Here is a 22,733-nt window from a genome sequence, read left to right on the forward strand (position 1 = left end):
GACACCTTAAAGTAATTTCTTTCAGCAGAGCATTTACTGTGATCAAATGACAAGTTAACTGTGCTGTATTTTTAGCTTGGAGTGGGAGGAAAATACTGAAGAAACAGCTCCTATCCCTAGCAGATAACAGGGGTCTCTAAATACATTCCTCAGACACACCATGCTGCAGAGATCCCAAGCAGGCTCCAGGAAGAGCCAGACCACAGCACCAGGCAGGAGCTAATGATCCCCATGTCTTGGTACAATGGGAGAGTCTTGGAATCAGGGCTGGTATGTCCCACAATAGTTCCCTGCATGCTGCACATGCCAGCTTAGAGCTGTCCTGAGCAATCCTGAGTCACTGCCTGGGCAGGAGTGACCCTGGATATCGATGTCAAGGGTCAGAGTTCTGCTTGCCAGGCACTCTCCTCAATGAGGAAGTGACTGAGCCTTTACATATTGGCAGAGCATGCAAGTACCTCACAAGTATTATACAAAGACAGCAGTGGTATTTCCTCCTTTTGCCAGGTCTAGGGGTTGAAGCAAAGCACTGGAGCAAGTAAAGAACCAGTTTCCCTCCAAGCTCTGCCAAATTCTCTCTCTATAACCTTTGGCAAGGCACTGCACTGGGCTTTTGTTTTTCCACCCCTCCTGGTGGAGCGGGGCCATTCACTCAGGTTTGTGGAGTCCCCTGAGTTCTTAACAGGAAGGCCAAAGTATTATTATAACATAATTATAACACAGACAATTGTTTTCAGTTAATTGGGGCATTGTAGCAGCACGCGGCTCACTCCATAACTGCATCCCTGAACACACAGCCTTGGACAATGACACCAGTGGGAATTACCCTGGGAACAGGCTGGGGCCATTTCACTCCAGAGGCCTATGAAGGAGTGCCCATCGTGGGCAAAGAAAAAATGATCCAAGTGGAAAATTCATGTATTACCAGGAGAAAACTGTCCTCAGTTCTGCTGCTGTAAATCCCAACTTATTCTATTAAGACCTAAAATGTTCTTGTCCCTTTTATGCTGTGCCTAAGCTGTAAGTCATTAATATGTACATGGAAGCTCAAACCCAGAGTCTGTACTCCTGGCTTTACTTGTACACTGTAAATATGTATTTATACTTATTCTAATGGATATTTTTATTGCACTATACCAGACAGTGACATGTACAGGCCTGTTGGGATTTATCTGATAAATCTGTTCCTTCTTAGTAACTGGGTTAACACAGTGTATTTCATGTTCAAAACACTCATTTAAAGAATGGCTCACACCTGACTCTGGGGACACAGGCAGTGGGGATGGGGTGCAAAAGGAGTCTAGAATTGCTCTTTATGGTTTGAATGGGAATAAAGATGGAAATTCACATGCAGGAAAGGGCACCCATTAGAGAGATTTCAACCTGGAGACAGATTGGTGCAGAGCCAGCTCTGCAGAGCAGGAGGGCACACCAGGTACATGGAATGTCTGTCCAACAGACAGTGCCAAAGCCCCCAAAAATCCCTGCTGTCCTTCCCTGAGCCATTCTGGGGAAGGTGCATAACCTGTGATGGAACTGCTCCCCAGCCCCACACACACCTGTGAACACCCACACATGCACAAGCCTTGCTCAAGGTAAAGTCACTTCAGCTTATTAAAATTACTGCCCAAAATGCAAACTGTGTTTGTTATTCCCCTTGTCCTCCACTAATCTGCAAACAGAAATATTCAAACAGGGTGTTAGCATCTGGACTGCTCAGGAGCAAAAGCCTCCAGCCCCAAACCACAGAGGCACACCAGCACAGACTTCCTTGGGAACAGCAGAGGTGACCGATTCATGTAAAGCTTCCCAATTTTGGCCATTTGGAGTCAAGTGCTGGCACACATCAATTTGAAGAGTGCCTGTGACCCCTCACAAAACCAAACCCAACAGCTGGTTCTTCTGAGCCTCGTGAAGAAGAGCTGCTGTGTCCATTAGATTTTCATTCCTGTCCTTGATTTCCAAGGTACAGAGGAGCTAAAACCTTCAATGGACAGCTGGGATCTTCTCTCCTGTGTGCTCCTACAGCTTCTCCCTCCCAAACACAGCACATATCACCCCAGTCCTGTCTGCTGTTTTCTCAGCACTCCAGGGTGGGTTACTGAGCCCAGACATTGCTGAAGAGCAGCTACCCTGGAGGAGGCAGTGCCAGGAGAGAACTGGAGTTGTTAACACTTAGCAATCTTAACAATCTCCCAGGAGATCCAGGGCTGGCTTTGGCTGGATGGGCAGTGAGGGGAGGAGCACACTGGGGTGGCTGCAGGCAGTGCTGCAGAGCTCTGGAGAGCACAGCTGTGGCCAGAGCAGGGCAGGGGGTCCAGCCTGACCCATCCCCACAGGCTCAGGCAGTGCAGGGGGGGCACTGGCAAAGGCACCAGTGAGCCACAGACAGGAGGTGACAAAAGGGAGGAGAGGACAGGGAATTAACTTGCCATGTTTTTCACTAAGATACTACAGTTTCTTCCCCTTGAGTAATGAGTTGCCACTTTAAAAATCACCTAATGCCCAACCCCTGGCATGGCTTGAGGCCTGTGGATGCCAGCAGCCCAAAGGAAAAACAAAGCAGAGCCCCAGTGCCCCCTCTTCTCTCCCAGCACAGCACCAGCCATGGGCTGCCCTGGTCCTTGGAGCTGCTGAATCTGCACCACAGGCATCCAAGGATGCTCAGCACCCCTCAGGACCAGGCCATGGCTGTCACCAACTCCAAACACACCTGGTCTTGCTCTCCAAACATGCAAATCCTCCTCAGTTCTGATCACTCTGGTCCAGCCCCTTTCTCACCACCTCCCCTTGCATCACAAACATTCTGGTCAGTCAGTCAAGGAAACAGATAGCAAAAAGCAAAATCTCAACTCATCTCTGTGGCTGAAGAAAGAGCTGATTGTTTTTGTCTCTCTTTGAGCCTGCTCTGTATCCTGTACTTCCCCAGTCCCCTTCACAACTTCTTCCCTTTATTGCCAGGGAAAAATAAATCCTGGTCTCTGGGCTGTTTTGTTTAACAAATGAGGGACATGCAAAGCACTAACCCCGGGCATTGTCAGGAGGAGAGAGGTGCCTCTGTGTCTTCCAGACAGCCTTGAGGCACTGAGAGCAGCAGCCCCGGAGAGCTGTGATTAAGGGTGGATTTCAGTTTGGACACAGGATGAATCTGTCTCCCTAATGAGGACAGAGCCAGGGGACACCTGCAGGAAGCAGAGGGGTGTTCCCAGCCAGCACAGCATTAGGCTGGAACTTATCTTCAGGTTGTAATAACTTCACAGAGTGCAGTCCTGGAGGAGGCAAGATCCTGAAGCTTTCTTGTGTTGGCAATTGTTAAGGAAGCCCTAAACAGAACTGAGAGGAAGGACAGGAAGAATTAGACTCAAGTTGGGTGCAGGTTCTGCTGGTTAAAGTTATTTGCTGCATCCACTTCCCACCTTAGACATCACAAGAAAGGATTTTCAGTGAAAAAAAAGATAAGAGCAGAGTCCCCTGTCCTCACAGCAGGTTGCTCCCCAGTCTCAGGTGATGGAGACACAGCAGCAGTTTAACTCCAGCCCATCAGCACAGAACACAAAAGGAAACTTGAAGGTGTGGGGCAATCTCCCAGAAATAGCTGCATACACATTTCCTTGCACAGGGAAAAGATTCCTGCTTGCAGTTAAGGGCCTAACATGGGACTGGATATGGAGCTCATCCTGCAGTGCTGCTACAGAATAATAAAAAGAAAGTACATCACAAACCAGTTTTTAAACATTTAATCTGATCACAAAGCAGAGATTTCCCCCCTGCCCCTTTTCACCTGGAATAGCAGATCCACTCAGAGGAGGCAACCCAGAACAGCCACACAGAAATTATTCAGGGATAGTGAATCTCTGTGCTGGATGAGAGGTAAGAGAACACAGATCTCTGCAGAATTCCTGGCCCACCATCTTAAAACTAACAGTCACCATGGACACACACTCATCTTAAGGCTGCAACTTTAAACTGAGACTTAAGATCTGCCACACATTTCCTGCATGACCTTAGGCAAGACTTGAGTGCTGGATTTCTGAAGTTGCTCAGCACACTGTGAAGCTCTCAGAAGATCTTCACCCCATCTGTGAGAGAAGGATAATAATTTTCCCTCTCCCCTTCATTCCACTTGTTTATTTCAACAGAAAGATAGTCAGGAATGAGACTGCTCCTCCTTATCTGCCACATCCAGCACCTCACACAATGGAGCCTTGATCTGGGCTGGAACGCCCAACTGTGGCAGCAATAACCAGTGATAGGAACTGAATCCAGCAGAGCACCCTTGCTCCAAGGCTGGCTCAGCAATCCTGCAGGCAGGCACAGAGACCCTGCATTGAACCCACTAAACTCAAAACCAGCAGAGGAACAGGGTGAGCAGCAACACAGGGAGGATAAACCAGACAGGAGCATTTTGACCTGTGAATAATATTGCAGGGAGAGAGGCAAAGCTGGATATGAGCTGTGAACATCCCACTCAGTGCCCTCACTTTGAATGTGCTGCTTCAATCTGAGCACTCCTCAATCTGGTCCTTGGGCTGATTTTGACCTGTGGGCCCAAGGGGGGATCTGTGTTCACTGCACCAGCCAGCAAGGCAGGCAGAGAGCAGAGAGTCCTCAGGAATGGGGAAATCTGGGGCTGGGGAGGAGCTGAGCGTGCACTGAGCTCAGCTTTGGTCTGATAAGTTTATCAAGCACTGCCGGCTGCTAACTGTCAGCCAGGGAAAGGAGCCTGTTAGGGAGGAGGAACAGCTCCCAGGGCAAGATAGGACAGCCCAGGCCTTATCAGAGTGCCTGAGCCAAAGAGGGAACTGGAGAGTGAGCACTTTCCAACCACTTCATCTGAACAACAGACAGATTGGCAGGAAAGGCCTGTCAGCCTTTTGCCACCCAGGCACCAGGCAGCCCCTCATCCATGCAAATAACCTGGGTAAGTGCAGCCTGGGAGCTGCAAATGTGAAATTTGGGACCTGAGGGAGTGCATGGGGAAGGTTTTCTTAGGGCATTGCTGAGTGTGAGAGTCAGATTTACAACAAACAGTTCTGATGCTTACTGAGTGAGCTGCTCCTGTTCAGTGCCCAGAGCAGCTTCTCTCTGTGCTGCCTCCCCTGAGGTTTGGGAGGGGGATCACCCACTTCACAGTTCCAGCAGTCACTATGGTTTGGTGTCCAGATAATTGCTCTGTCTCTGAAAAACAGTAAAAACCCCTGAGTGAATAGAAGGGGGAAAATCCTGACCATTCCCATTTGAGCTGAAAAAGCAAGATCCAGCAAATACCCCTTCACATCTTCTCCTAGGGCAGCAATAACCAAATCAATCCACTGAAGATCATACCAGGGACACCCTCCTGTGTTTGGATGAGCTCCCCTGGACCTGTGCAAGCCCCCTGTGCAAACACCTCAGCTCTGACAGGGAGGGGGATGAGAGATCCTCTGCTTGGTTTCCCTGATGGAGCTGGGTCGTGCAGGATGAACCAGTGTCACACCTGCAGCTTTAACAAGGTTCTTTAGCCTGCCAGACCATGCTGTTATCAGGTGAGTGCTCATCCAGACCATATGGACAGCCCTCATCCTGTATCCCACCACCTTTGGTTCAGGCTGGTGTCTTGGGTCCTGCCTGCATCTGGGGATTTTGCTGAGATGCAAGCCCTGCCCCTGTGTTGGAAGGATGTGCTCATCCCTGGCTGCCTGGCTGTCCCCTGCTCTCCATGGGAAATGAGGCAGGAAACCTTCAGCAGGAGGTCAGGAGATCTCTGCTGTGACCTGGTGACTCAAAGGCTCCCTTTTTTGATAAGAAACATACCTAGGAAATTATTTTTCTCTCTTTAAGCACACATCTAAACCAGGGCTGAAGCCCTGCCTTGTATGCACCTACTTCTCTCCCTGAAGAGAGGGAGCCCAGTATCTGTAGGCATCTGAAGTTGCACCAGCTGAGTCACAGCCCTGTGGTTTCTGCACCACTCTCAGGCTGAGTTTCTCACAGCTGATTCTTCTCCAGCCCATAATCTGCAGTTCTCCAGGTCATGAACAGCCTCTAAGCCATTTAATTCCTCTGTGCATCAAGGGCTCCTCAGCAAGCTCCAACAGCCACATTCAGCACCAGCCAACACAACTCTGATGTTCAAGGCTTCCTGATGAAGAACAAGGGGTTTGAAAACCCATCTCCATTGATTCTGCCTTCCTCTTGAATAATTTTAAAGCCATGGGACTTTATCTTACATCCCAGGCTCATCTATATTAGGAGCTTTAGTGGGATTTTTAGCAGTGGTCAAGTTCACTGTTTTTTTCTCTTTATAAAGTAGAAGTTATCTCTTGTCTCAGTTGAGGAAGGGGAAGTTGGAGATGACAGAGCTTTCCTGTTCCTGAGAGGGCCCCATCCTGAGAGTATGGACATGGTGTAGCAGTGTGTCAGTCAGACATCCCTACCCCAGCTCCTTATTTAGATCCAGCCTGTAGCAGCTTCAAAATCTGCAGATAAGAGCAAGGTAGAACCTGCACATGCACAGCAATGAACTGGAGTGGCATCATGAAAAACCCCATAAAGCATCAAAGCTCTGCATTGGAATCTGCCAACCTGCATTTCTCACCTTAAAATATTTGCCCAAATTTGAGTAGGACAAGAAATGGAACTCAGGTGAGCCAGACTTGCAGTCTTGTTTGTAAACCAATTTTATCTTACCTCCTTGAAGTATTAAAACTAAGTAGAACATCCCAAGTTAAAACTCTTTTCTTAGGAAAAGTATCATGTACTATTGGTAAGACTTTATTTCTGAATGATACTTATGAGATGCATAAGTAACTCAGATGCACAAAACTCATTTTCTGGTGTCTTAAAGGCAGAGCTGACAGGGCAGAAGACCTTGGGTTTCAGACTGAGTGTGCATGAGACAGCTGAGGTTTCTCAGGTTACCTTGGAGTGCAAGGAAACAGCTGGAAAGTCAGAGAGCCATGTTCCTGTGCCTGCTGCACAGTGCCACAGCTGTGGTGGTGGAGAATTCAGCAGGATTGATAATACTTTGCATTTCAATAGCTCATGGTGCCTAAGGATTTCAAAGGGGCACAACATCCATTTAGCCCCCAGCCTGCAAGTTTTCTCACAGCATCATTATTAATTTTGCAGAAGATACAACACAAACTTTGTAGTCAGCAGGAACAATAATTTCTGCTTTGGGGGTGCCACCTCCTCATCCTCTCTTCCTCAATCCCCAAGTGCCCAGCAATCTTAGCTCAGAAGGGAATGTGACTCAGGCCTTCAACTGAAGGGCTGTCACTTGCAAACCCTCAAGGCTGGATGTGGCCCTGGTTTTATCACTGCCCACCAGCTGCTTCTACAGCTCTTGCCTCCTCCCCAATGATTCAGCAAATCTTCTTTGAGGAGAAAAACAAGCACACAAGTGAACAAATCACAATGTCAGATTACAAAGATGAGCGGGGAAAAGCTGTGGCTCGAAGGAGGGAGATAAAAGTTGAAGTTACAAGAGCCAAGGATGAAAATGCCCAATAAAGACAAGGGGTTTTTTTGGAGGGAAGCAATAATAACATGAAAAAAAAGTGTTGTAGTTTGGATACTTAAAGCTGTGGAACATTGCTAAGAGTAAGAGAACACAATGTGGAAGGAAATGAAGCATATTCTACCCTCTACTATCTGGGCATTGCACAGGGCTGATAGGGATTTTAACTGGTATAGATGAGAACTGAACAGTCCATTCTGGTTTACACTGGAACAGAGCTCCCCTAAGAAAGCTATTTTCAGGAGGGGTTTCTCTCTCTGTAACCAAGACTTCCAATAATCTGGAAGCCCCTTGCCAGGCACTTTGAATGTCACTGTTCCTGGAAAAAAAGGATGGAAGTCATTAGCAGAGGGTAGTTGGAAGTAATGCTTTAACTTCTGACAGCTTTGGCCACTGCATCATATTTTTAAATCATAGCCCCTTTTCCATAAATGTTTTGTTTCCTGCTTGAGGTGAAACACAGGATCAGTGTAACAGCCCTATAGAATAAAAAGTAAAAAAAGTAAAAAAGAAACTCCAGCCAGACCTCAGCTAGGAGATGTAATATTTCCTCTAAAGGCATTCCACTCTACTCAAAGCCCAGACTTCCAAGAATGCCATGAAATCTTAGGGAAAATAAGTGTTTGGAATTTATAGAGAGCTCATGCCACATCTGAGGAATCCCTCAGGCCAGTGAGTCCTCCAGGCTCTGTGAGAGAGATGCAGCCTTCCTCTGGAATTAATGCAACACAAAAAGCAAGCACAGAAGGAAGGGGAGCTCAGGAACCGTGGACACATATGGGATGGATAAACTGTTCCCAGAGGGTTTTGGGGTACATACTTGCACTGCCGCTCTTCCCTAGGAAATAAAACAGAAGAAACCATGGCACAACCCAGAGGCTTTCCCCTCGAACTCACCCGGGCTGCTGTTGCCGTCTAAGTCACGTAAAGAGTGCCAGGGGTGGCTCCTTTTAAAGCATTTCCCTGTGCTGTGCTGCCACCTGCTTTCACAGCTCTGGGAGCCCCCCCTCAGCTCTGACGATACTCAGGTGAGCTCTAGAACTGCAGTGTCAGCCCACCTGAAAAGGGGAGAAATCACCAAGTTCAAATGTTTAAAGTGTGGCTACAGAGAAGATGGAGACTCCCTTTAGGAGGTGTCACATGGAAAAAATGAGGGGTAACGTGTACGAGTGACTGCTGGGCAGATACAATTGGGTACTAGAGGACAAATTTTCATAGTGAGAGCAATTAGTCATTGGAATAACCTCCCCAGGGAAGTGGTGGATTCCCCAACACTGGACACTTCTCAGATCAGCTGGACAGAGTGCTGGGCTGTCTTAACTAGACCGGGCTTTGCCAAGGGAGGTTTGGATCAGGTGATCCTTGAGATCCCTTCCAAGCTGCTATTCTCTGTTTCCGTTAAAATGGGCTACTGCTGCACCCTACAGGCTGAAAACAGTTCTTTTATCATTAATCACATCTTCTAAGCCAGGCTTATGGTTTTGTCTCCTCCTTTATGGTGGAGGCTGTCTCCTAGGTATTTGGGGCTGGTTCTGTTTCTACACCATGCCAGAGCTCTCACAGAAGGAACCCAACAGTTCCCACCTTGCTGGGATGAGCAGGAGGAAGAGCAGCAGCTGTAACACAGACACACAGACGTGCCACCACCCCTGACTCAAAGACCCCACAGTGGTGGGGGACAGAGGGCTCAGCTGTGCCAGAGATGTCCCACATGCTGGATCCCTATGGGAAAGGGAGAGCTCAGGAACAGGGGGGAGATGGGCTGGAGACCTCCAGCTGCTGAAGCTGCTGCCTTGTTCTGCTTTATCCCTTTAGGGAACAACAGAGGAGGCACAGGGAGAAACTGCCTGGCAGTGCCACTCCAGCAAAAGTCCACTTGAGGTAAGGGGACCTGGGGATGTGGTGAAGAGCACTGCCCCTCCCAGCACACCCCACACATCCTGGGATGGAGCAAACCTGGCTTTCTACCAGGAATCAATGCCCTGTGTTCCTGTGCACACCTGACCCTGATTTTCTTTGCCAGAAGGACAATCTGGGAGATCTCCCACAAGAAACATCTTTCATTTTCTCACTGGTGGCCTTCGTCTGCACTCTTTAAAGAAAAAAAGAAATCTTAATGGCTTTCTCCTCTTGCATTGCCCCTTGATGCAGAAGTTGGGCCAAAACTAAATGAAACCACTGGTCACTCAGCTGAGTCCCTTCTCTTCTGGAATCTGGAGCACAAACTTCATTTTCACATGTTCCAGTGACAGCCCCATGTCTCTGTGAGCCACAGGCAGAGTGCAAACCTGGTCCCTTCCCTGTTTCTTAGAGAGGGATATAACAATTCCCTGTTTTGGGGTGAGAGCCTGATTAGCCTCAGCAGGACCTGTCACCCACACAATGCCATCTTTGTCATGAAGAAATCTCAACTAAACCACTGGATGCTGATGTCCAGACCTGGAAAAAAGTGTTCACCATTGCTATGGATAAATGGGTGTCTACATTTTCATAATAACTGGCTAATGAGTCCTCAAGGAAGGTCAAAAAGCTCCCAAGAGAGAGGAAAGCATCCAAATGAGCTAGTAAAACACCAGAGAGGAAAAATAACAGAGAAGTTGCATTCCCAAATCTCTCTGAATGGGGGAAGTATAGTCTGACTGGGATGGTGGCCATGTGGAAAATCAAAAAGATACCTGAGGAGATTGGGCTCCAGCCTAAACAAGCAGCAGCTGCAGGGCTCTCACACAGCCATGCCCATCAGCCATGGACTGGCCTCAGACTACTGAAGCACAAGGCTGTGGAGGCTGCCCTGCTTCAGCCCAGAGCCAATCCTGGCCCATGGCATTGGCACACACACCTGCACGGGTGCCTTTATAAACACAGCCCTCCAGCTGGGACTTTCTCCTCAGGGCTGCTCTCACCATGGCTCACTGGCACATCCTGGCCTTGGCCCTGTGCTCCTACCTTGGGGTAGCCTGGGCTGCCACAGTAAGTACAAAGGCTGGCTTTGCACCCTAAAGCTGAAGGTTTTCTGCTCCTGCCATTTGTCCTTGGGGCTGTGGGGGAATTGCTGCTGCCTCTCTGCTCCCAAGGGCACCTGCAGGACACCTGCACAGGCACAGCTCCAGTGGCACCAGGGGGCTTTCCATGAGGGACCAAGGGCACGGATGGGGAGGCTGGGATGGGAATGTGTGGCAATGTGGGAAGCCAGAGTTATGAAGGACAGAGCAATGGATTTTCTCTTCTCCACGGTGCCTCCTGTAGCTGGGTGTGGTGCTCACTGAGGGAGGATTTGTGGAAGGAGAGAGCAAGAAACTGGGACTCTTTGGGAACTATGTTGACATCTTCAGAGGGATCCCCTTTGCTGCTCCTCCAAAGACTCTGGAAGACCCCCAACCTCATCCTGGCTGGGATGGTAAGGTCCAACTTCTGAATGCCTTTGGTTTGGGGCTTTATTTTCACTTCTCTCTCCTCAATCTGGCACATATGGGAAATGGTACAACATATTACTCAACTGGTCACAATGGCTGGGGAGGCTTTGCTGCCATTGCACTGTACTCAGAGAGGAAAGGATGGGTGAGCAGACAACTTCCAACCAGAGAATGGAGCTGATGCACTTAACCAGGACTTGCTGTCTTCCCCTTCCCCCCTTAGGAACTCTGAAGGCAAAGGAATTCAAAAAACGCTGCATGCAGGTGAAGCTGACACAGACTGATGTCCGTGGGAGTGAGGACTGTCTCTACCTGAACATCTGGGTCCCTCAAGGGAGAAAACAGGGTACGAGCTTGGCAGGGATGTGGGATGGACTTTCCCAGCTGCCTTGTGTGCACAGATTGTGCTGCAGCCTCTCTCAGCAGCTCTGTTCCATAGTGGGCAGGTGCTGAGCAGTGATTTTCAGGGGGAAAGGTGGGAACTGTGTCAGACAATGTCCTACCTCACCTTCACCCTGGTGGGAGGGGCAGCCTCCTGAGGAGAGCAAGGATTTTCTTGCAGAGCATCAAGTCAGCTCCTGCCCAGGGCAGGTGGAGCAGTGCCCAGGGAGGGGATGAGGGGATGGAGGGGCAGCACCTCCCAGCTCAGTGGGGGCTCACTCTGCCCCTGTTCCTCTCCTCCCAGTCTCTACCAAGCTGCCTGTGATGGTTTATATCTACGGCGGTGCCTTTCTTCTCGGAGGCGGCCAGGGAGCCAATTTCCTGGACAACTACCTGTACGATGGGGAGGAGATTGCCGTGAGGGGCAACGTCATTGTGGTGACCATCAACTACCGCGTGGGGCCGCTGGGCTTCCTGAGCACCGGGGACGAAAACCTGCCAGGTACCCGGGCCGATCCCTCCCTGGGACCCTGTCCCGGGTGCCCACTTTGACAGCTTGGCTGTGCCCCTGCTCACTGCCGGGTGATCTCTGTCCCTCAGGGAACTACGGGCTGAAGGACCAGCACATGGCCATTGCCTGGGTGAAGAGGAACATCAAGGCCTTTGGGGGTGACCCAGACAACATCACCATCTTTGGGGAATCGGCCGGTGCCGCCAGTGTCTCCCTGCAGGTGGATTATCCTCATTGTTTCTGATCAGAGCCCCTGCTCTGCCAGTGGGAGAGAGGGGCCCCTTGGCACTCATCTGCTTTCCTCCCCACTGCTGCCTCATTAATGTCCTGCCCTGGCCAGCACAGCAATGCTCAGCCTCAGTGCTTTGTAGCTGCTCCTCCTTCTTCAGCTTCATCAGCCCCACCAGTGCAGCCAGGTGTTCTTGCTTTTGGGACATGTGGGGAAACAGCCTTTACTTTCCATGTCCCCCCTTCTCAGCATCTCACCTTCAAATGTTAACTCCTGAGACTCTTGAACACCACACCACCAGGCATTATCAGTGGGGTCTGGCAGGCCGTGGTCTCCTCAGGAGTTTGTACCCAAACCCCTCTTGTTTCCGTTTTGCTCCCCAGACGCTGTCCCCAAAGAACAAGGGCCTGTTCAAGAGAGCCATCAGCCAGAGCGGTGTTGGGCTGTGCAGCTGGGCCATCCAGAGGGATCCACTTGTCTGGGCCAAAAAGGTAATATGCAAATCATTCCTGAAGGACTTTTAAAAGAAAGAAATCAATTCCCTAGAACAGAGCAGGGCTAGGAAGCAATTGGGCAGGAGTTGTGCCCAATAGCGCTGTGGAAAGTTGCTGCTTTGAGATTAAAATGAGATTAAAACTAACCCACATATCTGACTGCCTAAAAATGACTCCTGGCGTTGGAAGTAATGCTAGGATGTTTCTCTCTCTCTCTTCTGTCACAGCTTGGAGAAAAGGTGGGCTGCTCCACAGATAACACCACTGTCTTGGCCAACTGCCTCCGTATCTCTGATCCCAAAGCCTTGACCCTGGCCTACCACCTGCAGCTCACCCACCTGCCCAGTAAGTGCCCCGCCCTGTGCTCTGGTCCATCAGCCACCCTGGGCTCTCCAAACCTCCTGCAGGACACGGGGTCAACTGCCAGCAGTGTTGAGGTGTTGCTTGTGCCCTTCAGAAAGGGACATTAATGAGAGCTCTTGCAGTCACCTTTCTGTGGGCAGATGCACATTGCACCTGATGCACACCGCCTACCTCAGCCTTTTCTTGGGATATGCCAGACCACACATCTGTGTTTCCTCACCACCTTACAGACTCTGCTCTTGTCTCCTGCAGTGCCCCTGGTGCACACCCTTGCCTTTTCTCCAGTTGTGGATGGGGATTTCCTCCCAGAGATGCCAGAGAAGCTCTTTGCCAACGCTGCTGACATCGATTACCTGGCTGGGGTCAACAACATGGATGGGCACATCTTTGCCGGCGTGGATGTACCCGCCATCAACCGCCCGCTGGTGAAGGTCACTGCGTGAGTGACAGAGCCCTTAGAACCCTCAGCAGGAGACATCTGCTCTTCAGAGTAGCTCCCAAACCCCAAGGAGTCAGACTTGAGTGGACATTCCACACAGGATGTCACTCCAAGCCTGGGTGCCCAGGCCTTTTGTTGCCAAGTCCAGAGCCTTCAAGAGAAAGGACCAGGCAAGAGCCCTGCCCTACCTCAAGCTGCTGGTCAGTAATTAATTAATATCATTTGTCTTTTCAGTGACCAGGTGTACAACTTGATCAAAGGCCTCACCGTGGACAGGGGCGAGGCTGGAGCCAACGCCACCTACAACATCTACACGCAGAGCTGGGGTGACAAACCCGAGCAGGAGGTCGTGAAGAAGACAGTGGTGGATCTGATCACTGACTACATCTTCCTGATTCCCACACAGGTGGCACTGAACCTGCACCTGCAGAATGCCAAGTGAGCAGCTCAGCCCTGGGGGTGTTGCACATGGAGGAGGGTTAGGGTGAGAATTGGAAATGGAAGTTAAAAATGGCCTCAGGATGTTTTCTCCTGAAACCACCCCATGTGAGGTGATGCATGTGAGCATCTTCCAAGGCTGAATCTGTGGCCTTGACAGTATTTGGCGTGTTGGTTGGGATTTGCAGCCCTTTTTCTGCTTTTCTCCCTTTTTCTGCTCAGCCAGTCTCTTTGATTTCCCAGGAGTGGCAAGACCTACAGCTATGTGTTCTCCGAGCCATCCCGCATGCCCCTCTACCCTCGCTGGGTTGGGGCAGACCATGCTGATGACCTGCAGTACGTGTTTGGGAAGCCCTTTGCCACCCCTCTGGGCTACCGGCCCAAGCACAGGACTCTCTCAAAGGCCATTATTGCTTACTGGACCAACTTTGCTAGAACTGGGTGAGTGATCTGTGGTTTGATGCAGCACTTCAGGCTTCTGCCTTTGCCCAGTAACTTTTCAGGATCATTCCCAGAAGTTCTCTTTCTTTGTGTTGTGAGCAAGGCTCTGTGTCTCACAGGGCTGGAGTTTACTGTGCATTCTCCTCATCCATAGCACACTTGGGAAAGACAGAGGCATTTTCATTACTTACGATCTCTGCTTCCACTTGATGAGGTTTACTCCTGAATCCTTGTGTTCAGGCAGGACATAAGTCCCCATGTGAAGCTGGGCTGATGCCAGTGGGGATGGAGGGAGGAGGCTGCAGGTCATCAACTCACTCCTGGCAGTCAGAATTCCTATTGCTTGTGCCAGTGTCAAACACTCTGCATGGTCACACATTAAGCTGCATCCTCAAGATGCCCTGATAAAATTGAGCTTCTGTGTCTCCTTTATGCCCAGTGATCCCAACAATGGCCATTCGGACGTGCCTGTTTCCTGGCCAGCCTACACCGACAAGAGCAAGTACTACCTGGATATCAACCACAAGATGACCAAGAACTCTGTGAAGCAGGACCTGAGGTCCCGCTTTGTGACCTTCTGGAACTCGATCTATCTGAAGCTGCCGCAGGTTGCCAACATCTCCCAGTCGGAGTTAATGTTCTGAACCCTTTAAAGATAGTTCATTAAAGGCTTGTAACTGAGTGACTCTGGTTCTCATTTTGTTTGCCATGACAGGATTTTCTTGCCAGTATTAAGGTCAGGCAGGAAAGGACATCCATTGTGTGGGCAGTGTGTGTTCCCCTGGCTGTGACACCCTGATGTCCCAGGGAAGCTGCTGGCAGCTGGGGTCCAGTCTCTACCTGCTCAGCCAGCTCTTGGTCCTGGGGTTGTTTTTTCCTCATTGCCCCTGTGAGCCCAGGCAGGACAGCCCCAATCCTGACCTGTCCTCTGGATTTCCCTGTGTTACCATCAAAGTTCCTGCTACTTCCAACCACATCATAGAGAGCTACAGCTGCAACAGGCGAATGCAAACCAGTCCTGACTGTTGTTCATCATGCACTGACATTGCTCAGGAACTGATGGGGCAGAATAAATCCATGGGGGGTGGTGATTCCCCACTGGTTTTGGGGCAGAGGTTGGGCTGGATTGGGTTGAGGAGCTGCAGCTATGAGCAGGGCAGGACAAGGAGCACAACTTTCCACAAACCTTATCCACCACGTGTCCCCATCCACACACCATACACTGGGCCTGGTCTGTCCAGGCCCTGCTACCCTGTGGGGAGAGCAGGGGGACCCAGCTGTGCTGGAGCTGCCCCACAGGCCTGGCTGGTGTGGGACATCGGGGCTGTGGATGCTGGGAGGAGAGCAGGGGGTGTCACAGGAGATGGGACCCTGGTGTGTGTGTTGAGGTTCTCCATGCAGAGAGGCTGGAGGATGGGGAGCCCATCCCTGGGGAGAGCCAGAGTCAGGGAGCCCCTGCACTAGAACCATCCTCCTGCCTGCTTCCAGAGGGCTGGAGCCAAGGGCAGAGTTTCCAAGGATCGATGCCATGTGTTCCTGTGCTCTCCTGACCTCGAATGGCTTTGCCAGAAGAACAATCTGGGAGATCTCCCACAAGAAACAGCTTTCATTTTCTCACTGTTGGCCTCCACTGGTTCTTTTTAAAGGAAAAGGAATTTCCAGATGGAGTGGGTACCTGCAGTTCCTTCTTGCTTTGCCCCTGTCCCAGTGAGTAGCTGCAGTAGCTCCAGGAGAACAAATGAAGAGGGAGAAGCCTTTCCAAAACACATTTCATACAGATCATTCCAAGTGCTGGAGGGTTTCCTGCCAGCCAGGGCAGAGCTCCTCTGTCAGTGTGCAAGTGCATGTAGCTTTGAATGGATTTTTTAAAATTTTCTTTCTTCAGTGGTGCCATGAGAGTCTTTTATAGTACCAGTGTGTGATCAAGAGAGGTTGGGCCAAAGTTAAACCAACCCATTGCTCACCTGGCTGAGTCCCTTTTTAGAAATCTGGAACACAAACTCCATTTTTGCATGTTCTGAGAGAAGACTCTCATTTCACCATAAAATGCACAAGAATCCTTTCCTTCTTTGCTTCTCTTATCAGCAGATGTTCTACCAGCTCTGGGATTAAATGTGGAAAGATATTGCACACTGACAGATGACTTTTCTGTTAGAGACAAATTTCAAAACTATTTTTTGTATCTGTCCATTCCCCTCTCTCTCTGACAAACACAACAAGGAGTGAAGATGACAAAGAGCTGCTGCCATGAGCCTGCAGAGATATGAGGAAGAAGGAAACTTCAAGCTTTCTGATAGATGTGGCAATGAAATGGAGACAGAAATTCTGGACTCTGTGAACTCGATGAGCAATCTGGCTGCTGTTGGATGGAATCAGCTTTAACACTTGCTGTCATTTGAATCTTTTACATTCCCCAGTGTGTTACGAAGGTTGCTGATATTATGTTCTACTGTACAGCTCAATACTATATCAGCCCCCTGTGCTTGGATGTGGCTTGTCAAGACTCCATGTGATTTAATTTCTCTGGAATTTTCTTGGACTGAAGAATTTTCTTGGACTTTGGTTTGGCCTCCAGCCCAAACAAGCAGCAGCTGCAGGGCTCTCACACAGCCATGCCCATCAGCCATGGACTGGCCTCAGACTACTGAAGCACAAGGCTGTGGAGGCTGCCCTGCTTCAGCCCAGAGCCAATCCTGGCCCATGGCATTGGCACACACACCTGCACGGGTGCCTTTATAAACACAGCCCTCCAGCTGGGACTTTCTCCTCAGGGCTGCTCTCACCATGGCTCACTGGCACATCCTGGCCTTGGCCCTGTGCTCCTACCTTGGGGTAGCCTGGGCTGCCACAGTAAGTACAAAGGCTGGCTTTGCACCCTAAAGCTGAAGGTTTTCTGCTCCTGCCATTTGTCCTTGGGGCTGTGGGGGAATTGCTGCTGCCTCTCTGCTCCCAAGGGCACCTGCAGGACACCTGCACAGGCACAGCTCCAGTGGCACCAGGGGGCTTTCCATGAGGGACCAAGGGCACGGATGGGGAGGCTGGGATGGGAATGTGTGGCAATGTGGGAAGCCAGAGTTATGAAGGACAGAGCAATGGATTTTCTCTTCTCCACGGTGCCTCCTGTAGCTGGGTGTGGTACTCACTGAGGGAGGATTTGTGGAAGGAGAGAGCAAGAAACTGGGACTCCTTGGGAACTATGTTGACATCTTCAGAGGGATCCCCTTTGCTGCTCCTCCAAAGACTCTGGAAGACCCCCAACCTCATCCTGGCTGGGATGGTAAGGTCCAACTTCTGAATGCCTTTGGTTTGGGGCTTTATTCTTGCTTCTCTTTCTTTTAGTTGGTTTTCCTCAAGCTAAAGATGTTCTTGCCTGCTTTCATCGACTAAGCACGGCCAAGAAAAATCTCTTTGTCTCCTGAAGGGTCTGAGAGTCTGTGTCTAAATGTTCCCAAGAAACTCAAGTAACACCAGGAAGTAACAAAACTCAGGCATGGTACCTGCACCTGCCTTCCCCATGCTTTGGCTGTCCAGAGCTGGTTCAAAAGGGAAGGTCTCCCAGTTTGTCACTCCCTCATACCAGGCACAGTGGCTGGGGAGGCTTTGCTGCCATTGCACTGTACTCAGAGAGGAAAGGATGGGTGAGCAGACAACTTCCAACCAGTGAATGGAGCTGATACACTTAACTGGTCAGCCCTATTTCCTTTCAGGAACTCTGAAGGCAAAGGAATTCAAAAAACGCTGCATGCAGGTGAAGCTGACACAGACTGATGTCCGTGGGAGTGAGGACTGTCTCTACCTGAACATCTGGGTCCCTCAAGGGAGAAAACAGGGTACGAGCCTGGCAGGGATGTGGGATGGACTTTCCCAGCTGCCTTGTGTGCACAGATTGTGCTGCAGCCTCTCTCAGCAGCTCTGTTCCATAGTGGGCAGGTGCTGAGCAGTGATTTTCAGGGGGAAAGGTGGGAACTGTGTCAGACAATGTCCTACCTCACCTTCACCCTGGTGGGAGGGGCAGCCTCCTGAGGAGAGCAAGGATTTTCTTGCAGAGCATCAAGTCAGCTCCTGCCCAGGGCAGGTGGAGCAGTGCCCAGGGAGGGGATGAGGGGATGGAGGGGCAGCACCTCCCAGCTCAGTGGGGGCTCACTCTGCCCCTGTTCCTCTCCTCCCAGTCTCTACCAAGCTGCCTGTGATGGTTTATATCTACGGCGGTGCCTTCCTGGTTGGAGGCGGCCAGGGAGCCAATTTCCTGGACAACTACCTGTACGATGGGGAGGAGATTGCCGTGAGGGGCAACGTCATTGTGGTGACCATCAACTACCGCGTGGGGCCGCTGGGCTTCCTGAGCACCGGGGACGAAAACCTGCCAGGTACCCGGGCCGATCCCTCCCTGGGACCCTGTCCCGGGTGCCCACTTTGACAGCTTGGCTGTGCCCCTGCTCACTGCCGGGTGATCTCTGTCCCTCAGGGAACTACGGGCTGAAGGACCAGCACATGGCCATTGCCTGGGTGAAGAGGAACATCAAGGCCTTTGGGGGTGACCCAGACAACATCACCATCTTTGGGGAATCGGCCGGTGCCGTCAGTGTCTCCCTGCAGGTGGATTATCCTCATTGTTTCTGATCAGAGCCCCTGCTCTGCCAGTGGGAGAGAGGGGCCCCTTGGCACTCATCTGCTTTCCTCCCCACTGCTGCCTCATTAATGTCCTGCCCTGGCCAGCACAGCAATGCTCAGCCTCAGTGCTTTGTAGCTGCTCCTCCTTCTTCAGCTTCATCAGCCCCACCAGTGCAGCCAGGTGTTCTTGCTTTTGGGACATGTGGGGAAACAGCCTTTACTTTCCATGTCCCCCTCCTCTGCTCCTCTTCTCAATATCTCACTTTTTAACTTTAGCTCCTGAGACTGTTGAACACCACAAGACCTTGAAGATTCCCCGGGACAGGTGCACATCCTGCAAAGCCATGGTTTGGCAGGCCGTGGTCTCCTCAGGAGTTTGTACCCAAACCCCTCTTGTTTCCGTTTTGCTCCCCAGACGCTGTCCCCAAAGAACAAGGGCCTTTTCAAGAGAGCCATCAGCCAGAGCGGTGTTGGGCTGTGCAGCTGGGCCATCCAGAGGGATCCACTCCCCTGGGCCAAAAAGGTAACATGCAAATCATGCCTGAAGCATTGTAGAAACTTAAAAATTTTTCCCTAGAGGAGAGCAGGGCTAGGAAGGCATTGGACCAGACCTGTACCCAACAGAGCTGTGGAAAATTGCTGCTTTGAGATTAAAACCAACCCACAGCTCTGAGTCTTAACAACAACCCCTGGCTTTGGGAGCTAACACTGGATGTTTCTCTCTCTCTTCTGCCACAGCTTGGAGAAAAGGTGGGCTGCTCCACAGACAACACCACTGTCTTGGCCAACTGCCTGCGCCACTCTGATCCCAAGGACTTGACCCTGGCCTACCACCTGCAGCTCACCCACCTGCCCAGTAAGTCTCCCAGCCCATGATGTGGGCCATCAGCCATCCTGGGCTCCCCAGGCTCTTGGCAGGACTCTGGAGCAACTGCCAGGAGTGTTGAGGTGTTGCTTGTGCCCTTCAGAAAAGGGACATTAATGAGAGCTCTTGCAGTCCCCTTTCTGTGGGCAGATGCACATTGCACCAGATGAACACTGCCCACCATGCAATGGCAGCAGTGGCTGAGGGATTATCCAATGGCACTGCCTTGGCCTCAAAGCAACTGTTTGGGCTTGCTGTTCTGTGAAAGCAGCAAGAGCAATCCCAGAAAACAGTGAGTAAACAAACAAGCAAACAAAAAAAATCATACCCTGCTATTTCTATTTGAGTCGCTGGGTGGAGTGCAGGAATGCTGCTGCTTTTGTGCTAGGGGGATTCCTTTCCCAAGAAGATTCTCCTGGTGCTGCTGGTCACAAACCACAGCGTTTAGCCTTGGTCAGAACAGAGAGTGGCCAAAACACTGCTGTGCAACTGCACACTCTGGGGCTGGCTGTCCTGGCAATCAGACAGCATGGCCAGGTGGGATGAGAAGTTCAGCTCTTTCCTATCTTTGGCTGTGCTTTTTGGGAAGGAATTTGTAGGAGGAGAGGATTTGTGGATGTTACCAGATGGTATTTGGCTGGCACATCTCTTGCTCTTCTCCTTCAGCCATAGTCATGAGGCTTACCCTGCATGTGGGTGACCTCCTGCCCATGCTGAAGTCACTGCTCAAGCTGTCATTTACCTGAGCCTGTTCTTTCCTGAGCTCTTTGAGTCATGGCATATGCCAGACCACACATCTGTGTTTCCTCACCACCTTACAGACTCTGCTCTTGTCTCCTGCAGTGCCCATGGTGCACACCATTGCCCTCGCTCCAGTTGTAGATGGGGATTTCCTCCCAGAGATGCCAGAGAAGCTCTTTGCCAACGCTGCTGACATCGATTACCTGGCTGGGGTCAACAACATGGATGGGCACATCTTTGCCGGCGTGGATGTACCCGCCATCAACCGCCCGCTGGTGAAGGTCACTGCGTGAGTGACAGAGCCCTTAGAACCCTCAGCAGGAGACATCTGCTCTTCAGAGTAGCTCCCAAACCCCAAGGAGTCAGACTTGAGTGGACATTCCACACAGGATGTCACTCCAAGCCTGGGTGCCCAGGCCTTTTGTTGCCAAGTCCAGAGCCTTCAAGAGAAGGGACCAGGCAAGAGCCCTGCCCTACTGCCCTGCCTCAAGCTGCTGGTCAGTAATTAATTAATATCATTTGTCTTTTCAGTGACCAGGTGTACAACTTGATCAAAGGCCTCACCGTGGACAGGGGCGAGGCTGGAGCCAACGCCACCTACAACATCTACACGCAGAGCTGGGGTGACAAACCCGAGCAGGAGGTCGTGAAGAAGACAGTGGTGGATCTGATCACTGACTACATCTTCCTGATTCCCACACAGGTGGCACTGGACCTGCACCTGCAGAATGCCAAGTGAGCAGCTCAGCCCTGGGGGTGTTGCACATGGAGGAGGGTTAGGGTGAGAATTGGAAATGGAAGTTAAAAATGGCCTCAGGATGTTTTCTCCTGAAACCACCCCATGTGAGGTGATGCATGTGAGCATCTTCCAAGGCTGAATCTGTGGCCTTGACAGTATTTGGCGTGTTGGTTGGGATTTGCAGCCCTTTTTCTGCTTTTCTCCCTTTTTCTGCTCAGCCAGTCTCTTTGATTTCCCAGGAGTGGCAAGACCTACAGCTATGTGTTCTCCGAGCCATCCCGCATGCCCATCTACCCTCGCTGGGTTGGGGCAGATCATATGGATGACCTGCAGTACGTGTTTGGGAAGCCCTTTGCCACCCCTCTGGGCTACCGGCCCAAGCACAGGACTCTCTCAAAGGCCATTATTGCTTACTGGACCAACTTTGCCAGGAGTGGGTGAGTGATTCCCATTCCATGTTTGGGGCTTGATGCAGCCCTTCAGGCTGCTGGTTTTGTCCAGGAAGTTTTCAGGATCATTCCCAAAATCAGAGTGTTCCATGTCTGTATTTTGTATTCCTGAATCCTGATGTTGATACAAGTTAAGTCCCTTTGTGAAGCTGGGATGATACCAGTGGGGATGGAGGGAGGAGACTGCAGGTCATGCACTCATTCCCGGCAGGGAGAATTCCTATGGCTTGTCTCACTGTCAGATTCTCTCTTTTCCTCTTACTTAAAGCCTGACTTGAGCAGACAGGATTCCTGCCAAAAACTTCAAAACTGAGCTTCTCTGTTTTCTTTTTTCCCCAGTGATCCCAACAATGGCCATTCGGACGTGCCTGTTTCCTGGCCAGCCTACACCGACAAGAGCAAGTATTACCTGGATATCAACCACAAGATGACCAAGAACTCTGTGAAGCAGGACCTGAGGTCCCGCTTTGTGACTTTCTGGAACTCGGTCTATCTGAAGCTGCCGCAGGTTGCCAACATCTCCCAGTCGGAGTTAATGTTCTGAAGCTAAGAAAAAAACACCTTTTAGAGATCAATAAAGGATTGCTTGTAGCTGAGAGTCTCTGTTTCTCTGTTTGCTGTGTCTCTGTGTTGGCTGTGACAGAGTTTTCTTGGTAATATCAAGGTCAGGCAGGATGGAACATCCTGAGGGCAGTGTGTGTTCCTCTGGCTGTGACAGTCAGTCCTGACCAAGCTGTCCTTGCAGCAAATCACATTCTCACCCTCACCTTCATATCCTTCATCTGCCACCTTTTGTGGCATTAAACATTGCTGAGATGAAAGCTGACGTTCTTAGGGAGCAAAACCTCATTTCAATGAGAATTAACACCACACTCCTTGCACGATCAGAGAAATGTAGGGGTAAGTGCGAGCATTTGCTCAGCTCAGGATTGTCCAAGCAGCATCGGGACAAAACAACCCACGGGGGAGGTGATTCTGTATTTGTTTACGGTCACAAGTCGGGCTGAGGAGCCCCAGCAGGACAGGACGAGCTCAGGCCGCCCTCAGGCCTCGCCCTCCCCTCAGGCCCGGCCCGGCCGCCCTCGGAACCGTGGTGCGGCGGAACCTTCGTGCCGCGG

At 50.8% G+C, this 22,733-nt stretch overlaps 2 protein-coding genes across 2 annotated transcripts; both read left to right on the forward strand.

The window, feature by feature from the left end:
* Positions 1–10,405: 10,405 nt before the first annotated feature.
* On the forward strand, positions 10,406–14,854 carry LOC136564734 (bile salt-activated lipase-like). The gene is made up of 11 exons (XM_066562972.1): positions 10,406–10,471; positions 10,748–10,898; positions 11,138–11,260; positions 11,600–11,797; positions 11,896–12,026; positions 12,419–12,526; positions 12,757–12,874; positions 13,145–13,331; positions 13,566–13,769; positions 14,013–14,210; positions 14,650–14,854. The coding sequence occupies exons 1-11, from the start codon at positions 10,406–10,408 to the stop codon at positions 14,852–14,854; spliced, it is 1,689 nt and encodes a 562-aa protein (XP_066419069.1).
* A 2,140-nt stretch (positions 14,855–16,994) lies between these two features.
* On the forward strand, positions 16,995–22,159 carry LOC136564740 (bile salt-activated lipase-like). The gene is made up of 11 exons (XM_066562982.1): positions 16,995–17,060; positions 17,337–17,487; positions 17,918–18,040; positions 18,380–18,577; positions 18,676–18,806; positions 19,237–19,344; positions 19,560–19,677; positions 20,530–20,716; positions 20,959–21,162; positions 21,406–21,603; positions 21,955–22,159. The coding sequence occupies exons 1-11, from the start codon at positions 16,995–16,997 to the stop codon at positions 22,157–22,159; spliced, it is 1,689 nt and encodes a 562-aa protein (XP_066419079.1).
* Positions 22,160–22,733: the final 574 nt, after the last annotated feature.

This window comes from Molothrus aeneus, chromosome 19 (genome assembly GCF_037042795.1).
Source record: "Molothrus aeneus isolate 106 chromosome 19, BPBGC_Maene_1.0, whole genome shotgun sequence".
Taxonomy (NCBI): Eukaryota; Metazoa; Chordata; class Aves; order Passeriformes; family Icteridae; genus Molothrus; species Molothrus aeneus.